The sequence below is a fragment of the Schistocerca serialis genome, chromosome 2 (assembly GCF_023864345.2).
Source record: "Schistocerca serialis cubense isolate TAMUIC-IGC-003099 chromosome 2, iqSchSeri2.2, whole genome shotgun sequence".
NCBI lineage: Eukaryota > Metazoa > Arthropoda > Insecta > Orthoptera > Acrididae > Schistocerca > Schistocerca serialis.
This window is the reverse complement of record NC_064639.1, coordinates 529,713,944-529,734,528: the sequence shown is the minus strand read 5'-3', so window position 1 is coordinate 529,734,528 and position 20,585 is coordinate 529,713,944. Positions and strand designations below refer to the sequence as shown.

Genomic DNA, 20,585 nt, shown 5'->3' with positions numbered 1-20,585 from the left:
TTTCTTCAGATCTGTTGACAATGATATTTTGAGTTATCACTTTACTGATTGACTGAAATGTAGTTCAGGTACCTGTGAACATAACAATATATTACAATTCATTTTCTAAACACGAACTATTACGGTACTGTACGGCTACTTACATATTAATTACACTATAAATATTTTCACAGGAAGAAAAAACGTAAAACATACTTGCCAATGACAGGTTTGTTGAGATGCAATTTTCTGTGTTGACAGATGTAACTTTTTCATACGGTGGTAAGTCGCAGAAATCGCAGGAGTCACAGAAATCGCAGAAGTCACAGAAATCGCAGAAGTAGCAGAAATCGCGGACGTAGCAGAAATCGCAGAAATAGTAGTGGCGGGGAGATACACGACCTATGTTCCTTAACTGCGACAAATCACAGTTAAGAATAACAGATACTGAAAAGTAGCATTCACAGAAATCACTGATATCGGAAAATCGCAGTTTAGTCCATCACTAACTGTGACTGTGACATCAGAGTCATAACTATAGCACCCTAACTTAGCATAATGGAGTTGTCTAGTGATTGATGTATAAACCTGATGTGTAGAAGCTAATAAGTTCGAAACTCGTCAAATGCTGTGACATTCTTAAATTTCCAAATCTAATCGAAATACTTTTATTGTTATTTTTATTCAATTTATTTACTTAAATGCAATTTTTTACTGGAAATACTTTGTGGCACCTCTTTCATCATCGTATTGACTTTTTTATTTGCTAGTTTTTCCTATCATTCTTATTTCGTTTGGAATCTGCCTGTGTCACTTATAATCTGCAACCAAATGCCAATCACGACTGCTCATCGGTTGGTAACGAAGCAGCTCGTGAAGCCAGTGTGAGGGTAGTTTCAGGCAAGTAATGACAGCGGGAAATTATAGTTTGCTTTTAGCACTGATACTGCATTTTTTTTTTTTTTTTTTTTTTTTTTTGCCTTGGGTTTATTTGTAGAGGTTACCTTCAATCGCCGTGGACAAAGCGATCGTGATTTTAGCTCTGTGTCATCTGCCACAGTTCACTCACTGGTCACTTGAAATCAACGATCGACAGAGCATCTTGCATTTCAGCCATACTTCGCGGCGGCCGCTTTCTACGTTGCTCTGCGTTATACATTAACAGCACTTGTGAAGTGTACCGCCGTGTCCGTGTGTCACCTATAACGGTCATTTAAAACCGAGCGGTAGCCAGCAGTCGATGTGGCAATTCTGAAGCGACAAGTGACAGAGGTGAACCGTCAAGCACAGACATAATATATGATTGTGCTGTCAAGTAATTTTAAACGCACTATAGACATAGCAGCAGCGTTGACCAGACACAAGAAACAAGGTTGCCGAACAACGCTGGAAACATGTTTTTAACAAAAACTTCAGTGTGTACGCTTCTTAGCAAGAATAGGTTTAACTTCTGATATTAGCAGACGACACCATCGTCCCCTAACAACGTCAACGTCAAAACTATCTTCCTGAGACTTCTTGACGTTAGTGTTTCGTTCTGTTGACGTCATGCGTAAAAATGCAGCCTTTTGAAACGCATGGTGGGTTTTGGCGTTCTATTCCGTCAGGTGTGACTTGACGTTTTTTAAGTACATGCGCAAAGTGAAATAAAAACTACATCTCGTTCTATAACTACCTTTGGACTAAAGCTTTGGCTATTTCACACAGTTCATGCCCAAAGGGGAATAAAAAATGACATCTCGTATGTTTGGGATAAAATCTTTGGTTTGTTTATAAGTGTTGGCAGACGGCAGTTAGCAGCCGAAGTCTTGCTAGTGTTGTGTTGTTGAGGATTAGTTGTTGATGGTTGAGAAGTGTGTATTTTTTGTGTGAAATATGAATGAACCCGCATTGTTGGTTTGGAAAGTACTTATTGCTGTTTGTAGCACTTGAACTTAGACAATGTCTCTACAGTTGGCCACGAAGGAATCGGGACACTATACCGAGGAACAGATACGGTCTGCTTATAATGAACTGCAGAAAGAGGAAGTAAGTGCTCATGTGTAAAAATTCGCCAGTCTGAAAGTGTTTGTAACAGTAGTTGTAATGTTGCAGATGGGAATTGCTGTTACAGTCCCCTCAGTTGTCAAAATTATTCAATACAATAGAGATTAGTATTGTTGTTGTTGCTGTTGTTTTATACATCCATGGATAACTTTTTACAAAGTATTGCAGTTTTACGACGGAAAATAACACAATTCATATACATAGTCATTTAGATTAGATTAGATTAACACATGTTCCATAGATCATGAATACGACACTTCGTAATGATGTGGAACGTGTCAGGTTAATAAAACATGTCTGTACAAGATATTACATTACACAAAATATTGCATGACACAAATGTTTAAGTTTTTTTCCCTTAATTTATATCTAAAAATTCAGCCAATGAGTAGAAGGAGTTGTCATCTAGAAATTCTTTTAATTTATTTTAAAATATTAGTTGGCTGTCTGTCAGGCTTTTGATGCTGTTTGGTAGGTGACCAAAGACTTTTGTGGCAGCATAATTTACCCCTTTCTGTGCCAAAGTCAGATTTAACCCTGCATAGTGAAGATCATCCTTTCTCCTGGTGTTATAGCTATGCACACTGCTATTACTTTTGAACTGGGTTGGATCATTAACAACAAATTTCATAAGTGAATATATATATATACTGTGAGGATCTCTAGATCCTTAAATAGATGTCTGCAGGATGACTGTGGAGGGCTCCAGCAATTATTCTGATTACACATTTTTGAGCAACAAATACTTTTCTAATCAACATTGAATTACCCCAGAATGTGATGCCATATGAAAGCAGTGAATGAAAGTAGGCACAGTAAGCTAATTTACTGAGATTCTTATCACCAAAATTTGCAATAACCCTAATAGCATACGTAGCTGAACTCAGACGTTTCAGCAGACCATCAATGTGTTGCTTCCAGTTTAGCCTCTCATCAATGGACACACCTAAAAATTTTGAAAATTCTACCTTAGCTACAGACTTCTGTTCAAAGTCTATATTTATTACTGGAGTTGTGTATACTGTGTTTTATCAAAATTTAAAGAGTCCGTTTGCTGAGAACCACTTAATAATATTGTGAAAAACATCATTTACAATTACATCACTTAGTTCTTGGTTTTTGGATGTTATTACTATACTTGTATCATCAGCAAAAAGAAGTAACTTTGCATCTTCATCAATGTGGAATGGTAAGTCATTAATGTATATCAAGAACAGTAAAGGACCTAAGACCGAACCCTGTGGGACCCCGTACTTAATAGCCCCCCAGTTTTGAGGAATCAGCTGTTGTTTTAACATTTACTTACTTAAAGGTTTAGTTTGACAGGGATAGTAGAGGTTGATTGGTTGATTTGGAGGAAGGGACCAAACAGCGACATCATCGGCCCCATTGGATTAGGGAAGGATGGGAAGGAAGTCAGCCATCCCGGTATTTGCCAGAAGCGATTTAGGGAAATCACGGAAAACCTAAATCAGGATGGCCGGATGTGGGATTAAACCGCCGTCCTCCCGAATGTGAGTCCAGTGTGCTAACCACTGCGCCATCTCTCTCGGTGATAGTACAGTTTCTCGTCCAAGGCCTAGTGGTAGATACCACCCCACCATTTGGGGCGGTAATTTAGGGAAACCTATATCATAATGGTCTTAAGGGGGTTAAAGCCTTCCTCCTCCTTAATAGTGACCTGTATGATATGTGGACATAACCTTAAACATGCAGTTTTCTGAAAAGAAAGGTGATAAAAGTAAAGGCATAAAATGACAGAAAGCAACCACAACACTGTGTTCAGGCTCTGCAAGACTTCTGGACTGGTTCGTACTGTAATGTTGATTGTATTTAAGTTAAAGAAGCTGGTGTATGTCACTTCGTTACAATGTTAGGTTAGAGTGACAGGCTGATCATGGCTTAGGGTGAGGTCTAGATTACATTACATAGTTGTGAGTGGGAGATGACATTGAAACTGATTGGTAAGGCAAGTAGTGGTAACAGATTAATCTGTAGCATAACCTGATGCCTAGATTTGTCCAATGCTTATTGCACTTTGGTATTTTAAATACAGTTTTTGTTACAAAAATTAAAACTGCAAAATACATTCATAAAACCTATTTTAGAATATAGAGATGTCCTCTGTGAGTATTCTGATTGTTTACATGTTCCCTGTGAACTGTGAGCTTTGCTGAGATCGGGTGGCTAGTGTGCATCAACAATACAGATAACGATATCATTGGTGCAATTACAATAAAAGGGGGAAATACAGAAGCGTCCGATCCTACCCGTCTGCTTTGACCCATGACGTCACAAATATGGCGGAAACAAAAAGAAACACACACACTTTCCACAAGAAGCCTAATGACACTAACGGGACAAGCGCGGGAAATGGGATGTTTTGGGTAGGGGGCAAACTAAATATAAACAAATTTAGATGCCTTGCGTAGCTACAACATGTAAGTGAAGACAGCCATGCATGAATACCCACCCACCTCCCCAGGGGTCATAACCCCTGCAACCCATAGAAGATAAAGATGCTTCAGTAGCTAATTAGTGTTTTTTGTCTTTTTTTAAAAAAAAAAAAAATCTCACGGGATAGAACAAACAGATCAGAAAGATAAATATAATAAACTAAAACAGAAATTCGAGGAAACAGATAATTAAAATAAGTAATAAGTGTTTTTAAATTAAAAAAAAAAAAATCTCACGAGATAGAACAAACAGATCAGAAAAGTAAATAAAATAAGATAAAACAGAACTGGAGACAGCCACACTCAAACCAAACTCCGCGCCGTCATGACGTCACACACGACAACACCCTTACATCATGGGTCAAAGCCGATGCGTTGGATCGGACGCTTCTGTCGACCCTTAAAAGGGTATCTGTGGAGAGGTCAAACCAACCTATAGTTCCTGAAGAGGGGCAGCAGTACTTTCAACACATCCAGGGGCAGCAGTCTGGATGTGTGACTGATATGGTATTGTAACGTTAGCCAAAATGGCTTTGCTATTGTGGTACTGCAGTTGGCTGCAAACAAGTGGGAACTATAGTTGTTACTTTTCCCAATGACACACAGCTTTACTGTGCAGCTTAATGAAGATGGCATCGTCATGGGTACAATGTTCTGGAGATAAATAGCCCCAGTTTGGATCTATGAGAGGGAAGTACTCGGGAGGATATCATAATCTTAAAAAAGACCTTGCATTCTACAGGTTGGAGTGTGGAATATTAGATCCCTTAATGGGGTAGGTAAGTTAGAGGATTTAAAAAGGGAAATGAATTGGTAGGAGTTTGAGCTACTGGAAATTTATGAAGTGTGGTGGCAGGAAGAACAGGACTTTGGTGAGGTGAGTACAGAGTTATCAATACAAAATAAAATAGGGGTGATGTAGAAGCAGGCTAGTAATGACTAAGAAAAGAGAATGCAGGTAAGCTACTGTGAGTAGCAAGGTTAACATGCCATCACAGCCAAGATAGACACGAAGACAACACCCACCACAGTAATACAAGTTTACCGTATATGCAGAATAATTCTGCAGATGATAAAGAGATTAAATAAATGTATGATGTAACAAAGGAAATTATTCAGATAGCTAAGTGAGATGAAAATTAATTGAGATGCGTGACTGAAATTTGGTAGTGCAAAAAGGAAGAGAAGGAAATATGATAGGAGAACATGGGCAAGAGTAAATGAATGAAAAAGGACACCATCTGGTAAAATTTTGCATGAAGCATAATTTAATCATTTAAACACTTTGTTTAAGAATCATGAAAGAAAGCTGTATACATGGAAGACACATTGTGACACTGGAAGGTTTGAGGGAGAGACAGCAATGACAAAAACATTGAATCTGGTGTGCGAGGCATATGATACAGGAAAAATACCCGCAGAGTTCAGGAAGAATGTAACAATTCTAATTTCAAAGAAGGTAGGTGCTGATAAGTCAGGATAGTACCAAACTTCCAGTTTATAATTCATGGATGCAAAATATTTATTTACAGAAAAATGGAAAAATTGCTAAAACCAAACATCAGGTAGATCAGTGTGGGTTCTGTAAAAATGCAGGAACATGCGAGGAAGATAGGTTGAAAAAAGGCAAACCTACATTTACAGCATTTGTACATTCAGATACAGTTTTTAAGAATGTTCACTGGACTACACTGTGAAATTTTGAAGATAGCCCGAATAAAATGTAGTGAGTGAAATGTTACTTACAGCTTGTACAGAAGCAGACAGCAGTTAAAAATGAGTCGTAAGACTTGAAAGGGCAGCTGTAGCTGAGAAGGTTTGAGACATGGTTGTAACTTATCTGCGAAGCTGTTCAGTCTACACATTGAAGGAGCAGTGAAGAAAACGAAGGGGAAATTTGAAAGGAAATTAAACTTCAGAAAAAAAAGAAAAAAAATACTTTAAGTTTTCTGGTGACTTGTAATTCTGTTAGAGATGGCAAAAGGCTTGGAATGACACTTGAACATATAAGATAAACATTATCAAAAGTAAAACAAGGGTAATAGAATGCAGTTAAATTGGGTTATGCTGAGGAAATTAGATTAGGAAATGAGACACTAAAAGTAGTAGATGAGTTTTGCTAATTGAGCAACAAAATAAATGATAATGGCCGAACTAGAAAGGATCCAAAATGCAGAATGGCTGCAGCCAGAAAAGCATTGCTGAAAAAAAAAAAAATGAAATTGTTAACACCTAATACCAAATTAAGTGTTAGGGAGGCTTTTCTAAAGGTGTTTGTCTAGAGTGCAGTCTTGTATGGAAGTGAAATGTGGACGATGAGCAGTTCAGACAAGAAAAGAATAGAAGTTTTAAAGTTTGGTGGTATAGTAGAATGCTGAGGTTTAGCTGGGTAGACTGAATAGCAGCTGAAGACATACTGAATCAAATAAGGGGGGAAAAAGTAAATATTTGTGATAACTTGACTGAAAGAAGAGATCAGTTAATAATACACATTCTGAGGCAAAGAGGAATTGTTGATTATTAACTGATGGGAGGAATTGTGGGGGAGGTGGGAATTATAGATAGAGGCTAAGGCTTGAATACAGTAAGTAGGTTCAAATGGATGCTGTGATGAAAAGGCTTCCATAGGATAGACTAGGACAGAGAGCTGCATCAATCCATGACAACAACAGCAACATGTACGTGTATTGTACAACAACAAGAAGAACAACGAGATCCATTTTGAGGATTTTACCCAATATTCTGTGTGCAAAACTTACAGGCAAACAAACATGAGCCAGAGATGTGATGTGAAATTCATATAGTATGAATAACCCCTTCCTATTACATTATTCTGTTTCTTCAGCACTGTCAATTCCCTTGGGCCTAGCTGTTAGAGATAAGGCAATTTAAGACCTTTAAGCAGCTCAGTACATACTTGTGTAACTCATTACAGCAATTCACATTATGCACACTGGTGTTAATTTGGTTATGTAACATTCACAACTGTTTATTAAATTTGCCATAACACATGATGAGTGATTTTTGTAGAGTAATCTTGCACCAGGACAATGTCATACCCTCTCAACATTCTTCAGCTTTCTAACAGTTGGACTTGTAGTTCCACTAGCTATAAAAATTTTAGACTTATAATCAGTTTTGGGTGATAACAGAACTGACCTTGACTTGCTGATGGGTCTTTTCTGACTGTTCACCCTACAAACCAGTTTATAGCAGAGAACTTATGGTACCAGTATTATTGTATTCTTTTTGTGTTACTTTATGGTACATTTATTCTCCACAAACTGTCACACTTATTATAGCAAAGCATACTTCATACTGATGTTATTTGTCTATCATATTATTCCATTCATGGATGCTTCACTGGATGGACAATTGTCTGTGCTTTCTATATGTGCCATAATTTCAAAAATTTTATCAGTTTTGTTTTTCAGTATATGATGAAAGGTATTATGTTTATAAAATTATTGTGTAAACAGGTATTGGAATTTAAGAGCAGTTTTACATGGTCCTTGGTTCCTCTTCTTATACACTGCTTACTATGTCGGTAGAATTTATTAAGCTACATGTACCTCCTAAAAGGCTCTGTCAATAATAACTGACTTTGTGGTTGGTGAAACCAATAATTCCATTCTGGGTTCTGTGACCACAATTAGTTTTCCATCAGTGTAACTTCTGGATAGGCTTCAGCAACTGTGCAGTTTGACAACAGGCTAATATGTCTGTCAGGGGACAGAGATCTTGGCTAAACCAACCAGGCTGTGAGTAAGAAACAAACCTCTAATGAAATACTTCATTAGAGGTAGTGAAATAAATTTGTTATTGCAAAGGTAGAAAAAGGTCTAGCAGACTGTTAAGTCAACAATATTTACATCATCATTTGAATAATTATGATGAAACAAGAAACTCAGTGATCAGGCAGAGAGGGTGTGCAATGCTGAGTGGCTGCAGTGTCATTTCTACATTCACCTGTGTGCCGTCATTTGAGTGTAACATGGACGGGCAAGAGGTCAGCACAGTGTGATACCAGTCTTTATCAGCTTTCCAGGAACCACTACCTCTCATTCAACTAGTAGCTTGCTAGGTCTCACAAGGCTCAGTGTACCCAATTCCACACCCCTCTCCAAGGAAAAAATCCCTGTTGGTACCAGGAATTGAATGTGGGTCCTCTGTATGGCAGTCAAGTGTGCTAACTGCCCAGCTATGAAGATGGGCAAGCAAAAGAGCTGTGAATACTAATATGTCTTTGACAGAAAATTGAGCAATGGAAGCTTGAGCAGACACACATACCTGCATGTGATCCTGCAGATCTACTACTGCTAAGTCAGTTGTCTCTCAGGACACCAGACCATGCTCAAAGTCTATCATTCATCTCAGTATGTAAGAAAAAATTAAATATTAAAACCCAAATTGTTGAGCCTGTACCTTAATCTATGAATGATAAACATTCACAAAGACAACCATTCAAAAATTTTGCATAAAAACCTCAGACCACACTACATTTGTTCTGTCTAATGGATGAGATGATAACCCACTAGCATTGTCCATGGACTTGATGGTTAGCATCATGGAACCAATAAATCTCTTGGCTAAGGACCCAGCTCAAATTGTCAGGCTCGATGAAAGACAAAAGAAAGTGAAAAGCCACACTTGTAATATGACTCTTATTCCACTGCAACAGAAATAGGCTCAAGTAACATGTGCAGGAATTGAGACACTTAGTGGAGGATAGACTCTTGTGTTTGTGCACCCAGGAGGCTCATTTTAAAAACTCTGACGTTCTTCGCTCTAAAGACTGATGCTCTCCACAGGAATGACATCACCAGTGCACCTAGTGGGTTTACTGTCTGTCATCATGTGATTGCTCTCTGATACTGCCACATGCTCCTCCTCTGCACCTAATTGCACATAGTGCGCTACAAGGTGAGACCCAAAAATAGCTAGAATCGAAATGTTGCACATACGTTCTTTTTAGTTACGCATTTTGCTGTTAAGTGGTGTTAGTTTGCGGTCTCCCACATCACTCGGCTGGAATCAGTTGGAGTTAAATTGTTTGTTTGTGATGCTCTGTTGTTTGTGTTCTTATTTCAACCCTTTGGTGATTAATGACATGGCTGACAAGAAGGAACAAGAATGAAAATTTGTTTTCTTTTAGGGAAAACTGCAGCAGAGACTATCGGGATGCTTCAAGAAGCCTTTATGATGATGCTGTGGGGAAATCACAGGTCTGCAAGTGGTTTTCTCATTTCAAATCTGGCAGTGTGTCAACTGAAGACATGCCACGCTAAGATTGTCCTTCGACAGTAAAATACGTTGAAAACATTGCCACAATGAAATGTGCACTTGGTGAAGATCATTGAAGGACCATTGACCAAGTTTATGAAGAAATGAAAGTGTCACGGAGCACAGTCCAGCGAATTTTAACCGAAGATTTGCATGTGAGATGGGTGCTGCAAAATTTTTTCCTTGCTTGCTCGCAGATGACTGAAGAGAAAAGTGTGTGAATGTTTGCTGCAACTTGAAGAGTAAAATGCAGAATGATCCAAATTTTCTTAAAATAATTGTGACTGGGGGTGAGAGTTGGTACTAAGGGTACAATCCAGAGTCAAAGCAAGTGTTGAGCCAGTGGAAAACTAGCTACGTCACAATGACCCAAGGAAGCCCTTCAAGTGCGATACACTGTGAAAACAGTGTTGATCCTTTTTTTTATATCAGTAGCATTGTGCACAAGTAGTTCATTCCTCCAGGACAAACAGTGAACCAACATTTTTATCTGGATGTGCTACTTAGTGACAGTGTACAACAAAAAGGACAGAAATGTGGAGGAAATGGGAACTGGTTGCTCCACCACGACAGTGCTCCAGCCCGCATGGCTCTGACAGTTCATTGTATATAAAAAAAAAAATGTGCTGCTTGCGCTTTTGTTATCCACAGGTGAAGAAATTCTGAAAGGAAAATGATTAAGTGATGTGGATAATGTCAAAGAAAACACACTAACGTCTTTGAAGAATAACCTGCCTCATGAGTTCCAGAACTGTTTTCAGTTGTGGCAAAAGCATTGTGACAAGTGCATTGATGCATATGGACACTACTCTGAAGCAGACTAAAGTACAGGGTGATTCAAAAAGAATACCACAACTTTAAAAATGTGTATTTAATGAAAGAAACATAATATAACCTTTTGTTATACATCATTACAAAGAGTATTTAAAAAGGTTTTTTTTTTTCACTCAAAAACAAGTTCAGAGATGTTCAATATGGCCCCCTCCAGACACTCGAGCAATATCAACCTGATACTCCAACTCGTTCCACACTCTCTGTAGCATATCAGGCGTAACAGTTTGGATAGCTGCTGTTATTTCTCGTTTCAAATCATCAATGGTGGCTGGGAGAGGTGGCCGAAACACCATATCCTTAACATACCCCCATTAGGAAAAATCGCAGGGAGTAAGATCAGGGCTTCTTGGAGGCCAGTGATGAAGTGCTCTGTCACGGGCTGCCTGGCGGCTGATCCATCGCCTTGGGTAGTTGACGTTCAGGTAGTTACGGACAGATAAGTGCCAATGTGGTGGCGCTCCATCCTGCTGAAATATGAATTGTTGTGCTTCTTGTTCGAGCTGAGGGAACAGCCAATTCTCTAACATCTCCAGATACTGTAGTCCAGTTACAGTAGCACCTTCGAAGAAAAAGGGACCAAAAACTTTATTGGCTGAAATGGCACAGAAAACGTTCACCTTAGGCGAGTTAAGTTCATACTGAGTTGTTTCCCGCGCATTCTCAGTGCCCCATATACAGACATTGTGACGGTTGACTTTCCCGTTTGTGTGGAAAGTTGCTTCATCACTAAACACAATCTTTGAAACGAAAGATTCATCTGTTTCCATTTGAGCAAGGATAAAATCACAGAAATCGATTCTTTTAATCTTATCAGCTGCAGACAGTGCTTGAACCAATTTCAGACGATAAGGTTTCATAACTAACCTTTTTCGTAGGACTCTCCATACAGTTGATTGTGGAATTTGCAGCTCTCTGCTAGCTCTGCGAGTCGATTTTCCTGGGCTGCGAATAAATGCTTGTTGGATGCGTGCTACATTTTCATCACTCGTTCTCGGCCGTCCAGAACTTTTCCCTTTGCACAAACACCCAATCTCTGTAAACTGTTTATACCAACGTTTAATACACCACCTATCAGGAGGTTTAACACCATACTTCGTTCGAAGTGCACGCTGAACAACTGTCGTCGATTCACTTCTGCCATACTCAATAACACAAAAAGCTTTCTGTTGAGTGGTCGCTATCTTAGCATCAACTGACGCTGACGCCTAGTCAACATCGCCTCAAGCGAACAAATGTACAACTAAATGAAACTTTATAGCTCCCTTAATTCGCCGACATATAGTGCTTAGCTCTGCCTTTTGTCGTTGCAGAGTTTTAAATTCCTAAAGTTGTGGTATTCTTTTTGAATCACCCTGTACTATAAATGTAGAGTTTATTAAAATTCAAAATAACAAAAATTCTGGTTATTTTTGTGTTTTCCCTTGTATGTGAATATGCAATCATCTGCTCCAAATGTCAGGCTGAAGAGGATATCTCTGTTATCTAGAGATGTTTGTCATATTTAGCAATACTTACAGGCCTATTGTTAGCCATCAGTCTTTTGTTATACACTCAAACATTAACACATTCTGCTCTATGACAAGTTCTCAGTGGCCTGCACTACAGTGACTACTTCACAATGTGAGTGCAAATGTCTGACAAAGCAGTGCTGCAAAATAAAGCCACCAAGTCAAGTACTCAGTATGCTAAATTGACACTGTACAGACAACTCACAGTGCATGTAAAACTGCATACAGACATATTATCAGCTTGATTCACTACACCATTGATGCATCTGTGTCAAAGTTTGTGCTGAATCTTAGAAGACAACTCATTTTCTGATGGACATTGAGTCCCTGTTTTACAATGTAGCAACTAGGCTGAGCAGAGATTAAAGCACAGACCATCTCATGAACAGCTCAGAGTCCACTCAACCACCCAGTCCAAAAATATTGTGTATGTATCTGTAGCCACTAGGATGATTTGTGGAAGGAATGGGAAGTGCACTGTTAATACATTCTACAATGCTGTGATAAGCATCAAGACTCTCCTGACCCACCAAGGAGACATTGCCCATAGTGGAGCCATTTGCTCAAATCATTGGCATCATCAGCCGGGATCCAAAATGCTACTACTGCTATGAACTTGCCAGGAGAGGTAGCTCAAAAAAAAAGTTGATTACTGGATGTTGCGGCACATCACAGTGAATTCTAAAGAAGTCCTCATTGGCTTTTTTAACTTAAAATTGGAGACAAGACTGTTCTGTAACTCTAGGTAGGGGTGCTCACCACATCCAAGTCATGTGATAAACGATATATGCCATAGTAAATGGCAGCAGCACTGGGAACTCCACTGGTTTTTTTGCTGGGTATGGAATTGATGAACCCATTGTCTCAGATCTGATGTGTGCCATCCGCCTATGTAACAATAAGCTCTGTACATGCTTTTCTGACCACTGTGTGACACTGCAGGGAAATATTGTATGTTACGGGGAATGTTTGACTTGATTGCCTTGATCACATGGATAGTACAAACTCTTGGAAGAAACCTGAAGATGAGTTGCTTGCTGATAGGGTGGAGGATGGATGTCGAATCAAAACGGACATTAGTGGGCAATTTGTGAAGCCCCAGCCACACCCAAATGGTACAAGCACCTTAAGAGAAGTGAATATTTAAGCCATATAAACATACACAAACTGTGATGTGACCAGACAACAGTAGCAGAACACAAATCAGCTGTCACAATTTTTTCCAATAATTAAGAGAGAAGAATATATGCTAGAACGTTTCTGTATTCAGGAAGCTTGTGTGGGACAGCAGGATCCCTCAAATCAGTTAAACACCTCTGAAATCAGTCACTGCTAGCAGAACAGAAACTGCCGCTATATGTCAAGCATCACTGCTGCAGACTGCAAAATCTCTTGGTGAATAGTCAATCATGATGAAGTTGCACAGTGGACCAAATTTCAGTTTAGCTGTTGTGACTTTCAGGTACATAATAGCCCTTGACGCAAGTGAATTAAAGGAAGTATGGGAGGCTGATGAAGTGACTGATGTACATAACTTCACAAGAAAAATCAACTGAGGACAGCAAAAGACAGCTGCTTTTGTTTTGACTTCTGGTATGCCTATTCTTCCTGAAAATAATGAAGCAAACTCTGTGTGCTATAATTCAGCTGTACGTACAAAATTGTTTTGCGTTATTTAAACATTAGCATATCACGCACAGTACACTGACGTTTAAGGTTCTGCTAACAGATGTTTATTGTTGCGAAACTGCCCATGGACCTAGCACTGCATATATCTCCTCCCTCATTAATTAAATGTGGTGAGATCCTTGCTCCATGGAGTCAAGACTTAAAAGTGATGGAGTGAGGACCATGTAGTAAACTGAAAGTGACTTATAAGGTAAAACACCTAACTTTCTTCACAACATCCACTTTGACCACAGTGAAAAAGCTGGCACAGAAAGTTACCACAGCAACGTGGACTGAGATAGTTAATAGAACAAAGTACATGTGGAAACAAATGCAGTAACAAAAAAACAGGTTACAACCTGAAAGCAGCTAATTAAGCTAGTGGTTACAAGTATTGCACAACATACCATGGTATGGTTGTAAAACCTTCACATTCAACAGCAAAATCCAAACAGGAAGCAAAGGAGGTTTACCGGATATATATTTGTAGTGGACTCGTGGGGAAGAACAACTCCTGAGCTTCTGGGTGTGAGAACTTAAATCCTTTTTCCAACTCAGATTCACTTGGTCCTTTTCCAAGGCATCTGGCTTGACATTGATTTCCACCTCTCTGAAGCCAACATTCAAACCCAGTCCATATAAAACCTTCCAATAGGCAGTGATACATAAGTGCTGAGAGCTGCCACCCCTTCCATATCAAACACTCCCTTCCCTACAGTTCAGGTATCCACAGCAAATGGCGGTATCTCTCAACATCTACACCAACAGTGTTTCCTAGATTTTCCTCTGCTGCAGCTACCCCACAAATCTTATTCACAAACAAATCTGGTCAGTATCCTCCATTCAATGTCTTTAACTAATATAGTTCCCACTTCGAGAAATCTGGAAATTCGGAACCATCCACCCTTGTCATCCAGTATGACCCGGGCCTTGAATGCCTCATTACTTTCTTCTGCCAAGGCTATGATTTTCTCAAGTCAAGCCCTGAAATGAGAGTCTCTCTTTCTCTAATTTTCTCCTCATTGCTTTGTGTTATCCTCCTAACCTCCAAAACATCCTAACCTCCAAAACATCCTAACCTCCAAAACATCCTACTCAAACCTTATGACATTCCAAACAGTTATCCCTATCCCAAGGTTACTACACACGCAAATGTCCCTGCTGTAAAATCTGTCCCATGGACACACCTTCTGCCACGTCCTCCAGCCCAACCACTGGTAAATCTGACAATATCAAAGCAGGAGCAACTTCCAAAATCGTGCAAGTTGCTCGTCACACAACTTGGGTCTACTGCGCAACATTGTATGTAAACATTTCGACTACTAAATTGGCTGAGTGCAAGAAAGGGCATACAAGAACTATCCACCTTGAGGATATCTAGTACCCAGTTGCTCCATAACATGTCTCAAGGGACTTGAGTGCTTGCTACACCACACAGACTATTTGGATGCTCCCACCAGACACTATCCCTAACCCCCCCCCCCCTTCCCCTCCACTATGATCTCTCCCTAGAGATCAGAAAATGACAGAGTATGAAGTGAAGACTGAATAGAGAGAAGGAAGTGAATAGTGCATTTTAGAGTTAAAGTTTGGAGGTAGGTGGTGGCGGGGGGCTAACGTTTTATGCCTGTATGTGTGTGTGAGACTTATTTGATTTAAATTTAATTAGTGTGTTTGAAAAAAGTTTGATTTTTGCTATTAGTGTTTATGGGTTTAGTGTTCCAGAAGAGTGAGGTGTCTGCTGTTATCACCTCTGATTCTTTCCATTTAATTTTGTCATTGGTGGGTGATTTATTCAATTAAAAAGTTCCACTAGAGCCAAATGGGTGGCATTGTACTTCCACATTCTGATGTGTTCATTGTGTATTACCTCAAGAGCCCTGCTGGTCTTAATATCTTTCACAATTCTAAGAGCTTCGTTGGTAGATACCTGATGCCTAAGTTTAGGTTCATGCTGCTTCTAGTTTTGTAACCTATGTCAATACCTCATATTCTCATTACATGACCTACTTTGTCTGTTTGGTGTTCTTGGTTGTTTTAGCGTGTCTTGTTGGTGATTCCTGGTTTACTGTTGTAGCTCCTGTCTGTTGCATTTTGTTAATGTATAGCTGTTTTGGTTACAAGCTTTTGGAGTTGTCATATTGATACTCCTGCTTCTCATTCTCCTGAACGCTGGGAAAAAAGTTAGTAGGCCCCTCTTTGTATATGGTCTTCATATAGATTTCAAAAAAGTTGTTTCTATAACTGCTTCGTTATTAATGCTGTCTGCTGTTAGTGTAACCTTGTCTGTTAACTGTGTATTCTTGAGCTGTCTTTCAAGGACAGTATAGTTTCTTATAGGTATATCGTATTTGCCCTCAATAATAAATGTCGGTAGTGCTGCTGAATGGGAGTGGCTTTTTTTTATGTGACATAAAATAGAGATCTGCCTAAATGTTGTTTTTAGCAATGGAAACCACATTTCCTCTATATACTGTGCTTTGCTCATTAGCAGAAATGGACGTTCTCTTGTTCATGTTTAAGACTTTTTTGTGCAATAAACCTATCCAGATAACGATGTAAATTTGAAATTTTGGTGGTAATTGTTCTGTACATCTGTGTGTCATATATTAAAAGAATTGTCAGCAGTAAGTACACCTTTGATAAGAATAATTATTGGACAAGATGAAGGCACTCCATTTGAGATTTTACAGTCCTTACGAAGTTAGCTGCATCTTGTTGTTTCCAAAAGTGTAATGGCAAAATAATGCTGTAGCTATTTCCTTTGTAGCAGGTAAATAGTTCATGGAATTCAGATATTTGTGGCTTGTTCAGTTGATTTCATATTTTTAACAACTGTAGTTTATTGGTATGTGGTTCTGTTTTATGGTATCATGCAGCAGCATGTATAGTACTTCAAAAATTGTTTTGTAAATCTCTTATCACCATAGTCTCATACGTGTTAAAAGTTTTTAAATGATTTTTGTAATTATCTGCAAGATGTAAGTTTTGTATTGTTGGTTTCTACAGTGCTATATAAAAGTTTATAATGATAAAACAAAATCATCCCAAAAAAACTTTGGTATAATGATGCTCACTATTTTATGCCTGATACATATATAGAAAAATATAATTACTCGCCCTTTTTATCTGTGGTAGAAAAATATAATTCTCAGTTACTTTAATGCCAAGTATTTGTTGTTCACCAAATCGAAATTAGTCTCATGACTTTGATGGAGGCTTAGTTGCTGCTAATAGCTTAAGATTTAGTACAAGTTGTCATGCCTGAGCTGTAAAGCCTTGTTCTCTAGGCAGCTCTGGGTGAGTCTGACTTCAGATCCAACAACTGTGATTCAGATAACCGCTGGCTCTACTCTGCCACTATCTGAGGCTCATCTAGTACAGCATGCTGTGAACTTTCAAGTAAATCAAATTAACTACTCTAGAATTGTTTAATTCAGCACAGCGGGCGGGATAATTTCTCAGCTTGCGGAGGGAGGAAAGTTTGAAATGTCTCCTCGACACAGGAAAGGACTGAATACGCCCGAGCAGTAACACACAGTCCCATTAATGAGCTATGTAGAAAAGATTTGGAGTGAAATGATTGATCAACTGATCTGATCTGTACACTTAGCCACTCTCAATGTGAGTTAAGGAGTTGTTGATCCGCGATTGATGGAAAATTTTTAGTCATACACCGAAGCACTGAAGAAACTGGTATAGGCTTGCGTATTCAAATACAGAGATATGTAAACAGGCAGACTACAGCACTGCTGTTGGCTATGCCTATATAAGACAAAAAGTGTCTGGCGCAGTTGTTAGATTGATTATTGCTGCTACAACGGCAGTTTATCAATATTTAAGTGAGTTTGAACATGGTGTTCTAGTCGGCACTCGAGCAATGGGACAGAGCATCTCCGAGGTAGTGAAGAAGTGGGGATTTTTCCGTACAACCATTTTACGAGTGTACCGTGAATATCAGGAATTCAGTAAAACATCAAATCTCCGACATTGCTGCAGCCGAAAAAAGATCCTGCAAGTACGGGACCAACGATGACTGAAGAGAATTGTTCAATGTGATAGAAGTGCAACCCTTCTGCAAATTGCTGCAGATTTCAATGCTGAGCTATCAACAAGAGTCAGCATGTGAGCCATTTAATGAAACATCATCTATATGGACATTAGGAGCTGAAGGCCCACTCGTGTACCCTTGATGACTGTACAACACAAAGCTTTATGACTCGCATGGCCCACCAACACCAGCATTGAACTGTTGAAACATGTTGGACTGGAAAACATGTTGCCTGGTCGGACGAGTCTCATATCAAATTGTATTAAGTGGATGGACGTGTACAGATATGGAGACAACCTCATGAATCCATGGAGCCTGCTTGTGATATGGGACCCCTGATACATCTAGATATGACTCTGACAGGTGACATGTTTGTAAGCACTTTGTCTGATGACGTGTATCAATTCAGGTCCATTGTGCATTCCAGCAGGACAGTGCGACACCCCACACATCCAGAACTGCTACAAAGTGACTCTTCTGAGTTTAAACTCTTCCAGTGCCACTAAAATCCCCAGACATGAGCATATCTGGGATGTCTTGCAACATACTGTTCAAGGATACTTTTAAGGATTTATGGACAGCCCTGCGGAATTCATGGTGTCAGTTCCCTCTAGCACTACTTCAGACATTAGTTGAGTCCATGCCACATCGTACTGCAGCATTTCTGCGTACACACAGTGGCCCTTCACGCTATTAGGCAGTTGTACCAGTTTCTTTGGCTCTTCAGTATAGACCAGATGTACATTACTACTTGGGGGCATAGTATTCTAGGACAGCTCCACCAAAGAGTTTTTATGCCTATCAACCTGTATTCATTTTCTTCCTTTTATCACAAGGCTTTTTAGCTACTGTGTTGATAATGTTCTGTCTGAGTGTTTTGAGTTGCAAATTGGTTTCCTTGAAGGGAGTATTTTAAGTGTAAAGTCTCTTTACCATAGCAGAGTCCACTGTAAGGAGCCCTGCTCAGTGCTCCTTTTCACTCATCTATGCATGGCGTCTTGCTCTGGTGTGTGGTGGTTGTGGCATGCAAATCGCCATGTGCCACATTTTAATTTACAGCGTCTTTTTTAATATTCAGTCAAAAGGGTGGATTAATTTATCTGTTCATTGGCCATCTGTTTTAGCTGACAATAAGACATGTTGTGTACAAATTTCAAGATTATGTGAAACATCCAAGTGGTTCTCAAAAGTATAAGGGTAAAGCACCAGGGGTGACCCTTTGCTATAGAATTGTGGAAAATACTTTATATCCAAAAAGAACAAATGTTTTTGCTCTCATCTTGGTCTTCTATCAGAGTTAGCATGCATTTTGTAGGCGACAAGTGTATCAAATTCACTCTTGAAACCAATTCATTTTATGAACAAACTATATATTCCTGGAAAACCTTTAGAGGCATGTAATGGGATTTAGTTATGTATTTATTTATTTTAAAAATATATCTATGGTTTTGTGATGATAAAATATGTCATGTTGCAAAGACAAGTGTAATAGGTCTGTCCCTGTCCCTTTAGTTTTGATAGGCTATATTTCGCAGCCATTAGACTCGAGTGTGATGGCTTTGCTGAGAGAAAACTCTTCATTATGAAAATAACCTAACATTAAAGTTACTTAATCAAAGAATAAAAATGACACTGAAATAATAACAGCACAAGTCAAATTACTTTGATTTGTTGTTCCTTTAGCATGTAACACACTTCCCTAACAAAGCCTACACTCATCCAGTCTTGTTAACAATTATTTTTGTTTCACATTCACACTAAAGCAACCATTGCTACATTGTGTTACCACATTAAGTAAACAGGTAACTGCCAATCACACGCATAACACTTTTAACTGTTAAATCCAATTTCTATCAAGTTCTGCACATTACTTATCCGCAGCATGTGCCCTCTCTAAAAGGAAGCTCAACACCGACTCTACGGCATATTCCAAGATGGCGCATGTGCTAGTGCTGGTTCATTGTTTTCATTAAGTGCATCCAACATGCTGTGCTGCACAAAACCAAGGAAAAAGGTTCGGCGCAGTCGGCGTGGACATCCAGAGGTTTGGAATCCCTCCTTCCACACAGAAGAATTTGTAGTATGAGCTACCCTCAGAACATATTCGCCAATTGGAAGAGCTCTCAGTGCCCTTACCCTGCACCATCTTGTTGCCCATCACTGTCACCGCCGCTACGGCTGTCACCATCGCTGCTATCTGTCCCTGTCGCTGCTGCTACTGCCCACCACCACTGCACATCACTGGTCAGCTGCCTGCCTGAGCCGCCTGCTGCCAATCATTGTTGAGTCGCTGTCCTTCCTTGCTGTCACCGTCCATCATCTTCATCACCCCGGACGGTGGCAGCAGGTAGACTGCAGATCCCAGTTCAGATCCAGGCACCGCTTCCCCCACCAACTTCAATAGCCGCTGCGCCGGCCGCACCAAAGACTTGATATGCCATCTAGTGAGTAACTAAAGTTACTAAAATACAGAAGAAGTTTGTTTATATATCTAAAAACAAAGATGATGTGACTTACCAAATGAAAGTGCTGGCAGGTCGACAGACACACAAACAAACACTAACATACACACAAAATTCAAGCTTTCGCAACAAACTGTTGCCTCATCAGGAAAGAGGGAAGGAGAGGGAAAGACGAAAGGATGTGGGTTTTAAGGGAGAGGGTAAGGAGTCATTCCAATCCCGGGAGCGGAAAGACTTACCTTAGGGGGAAAAAAGGACGGGTATACACTCGCGCACACACACACACACACATATCCAT

The 20,585-nt window shown here is 39.5% G+C and overlaps 1 protein-coding gene across 4 annotated transcripts in view; it reads left to right on the top strand.

Annotated features, from left to right (window-relative positions):
- Positions 1 to 1,732: 1,732 nt before the first annotated feature.
- The window catches only part of LOC126457496 (conserved oligomeric Golgi complex subunit 4), a 123,608-nt gene continuing 104,755 nt past the window's right edge, over positions 1,733 to 20,585 (top strand). Inside the window, exons 1-2 of one of the 4 annotated variants that reach the window (XM_050093803.1) lie at positions 1,755 to 1,832; positions 1,933 to 2,007. Coding sequence is in view for 3 of the 4 variants with exons in the window: in XM_050093801.1 (XP_049949758.1) it covers positions 1,921 to 2,007 (87 nt within the window). In the remaining variant the exon portion in view is untranslated. Of the gene's footprint in view, positions 2,008 to 20,585 lie in introns of all 4 variants that reach the window. The other 3 variants (XM_050093801.1, XM_050093802.1, XM_050093800.1) reach the window with 3 other exon arrangements.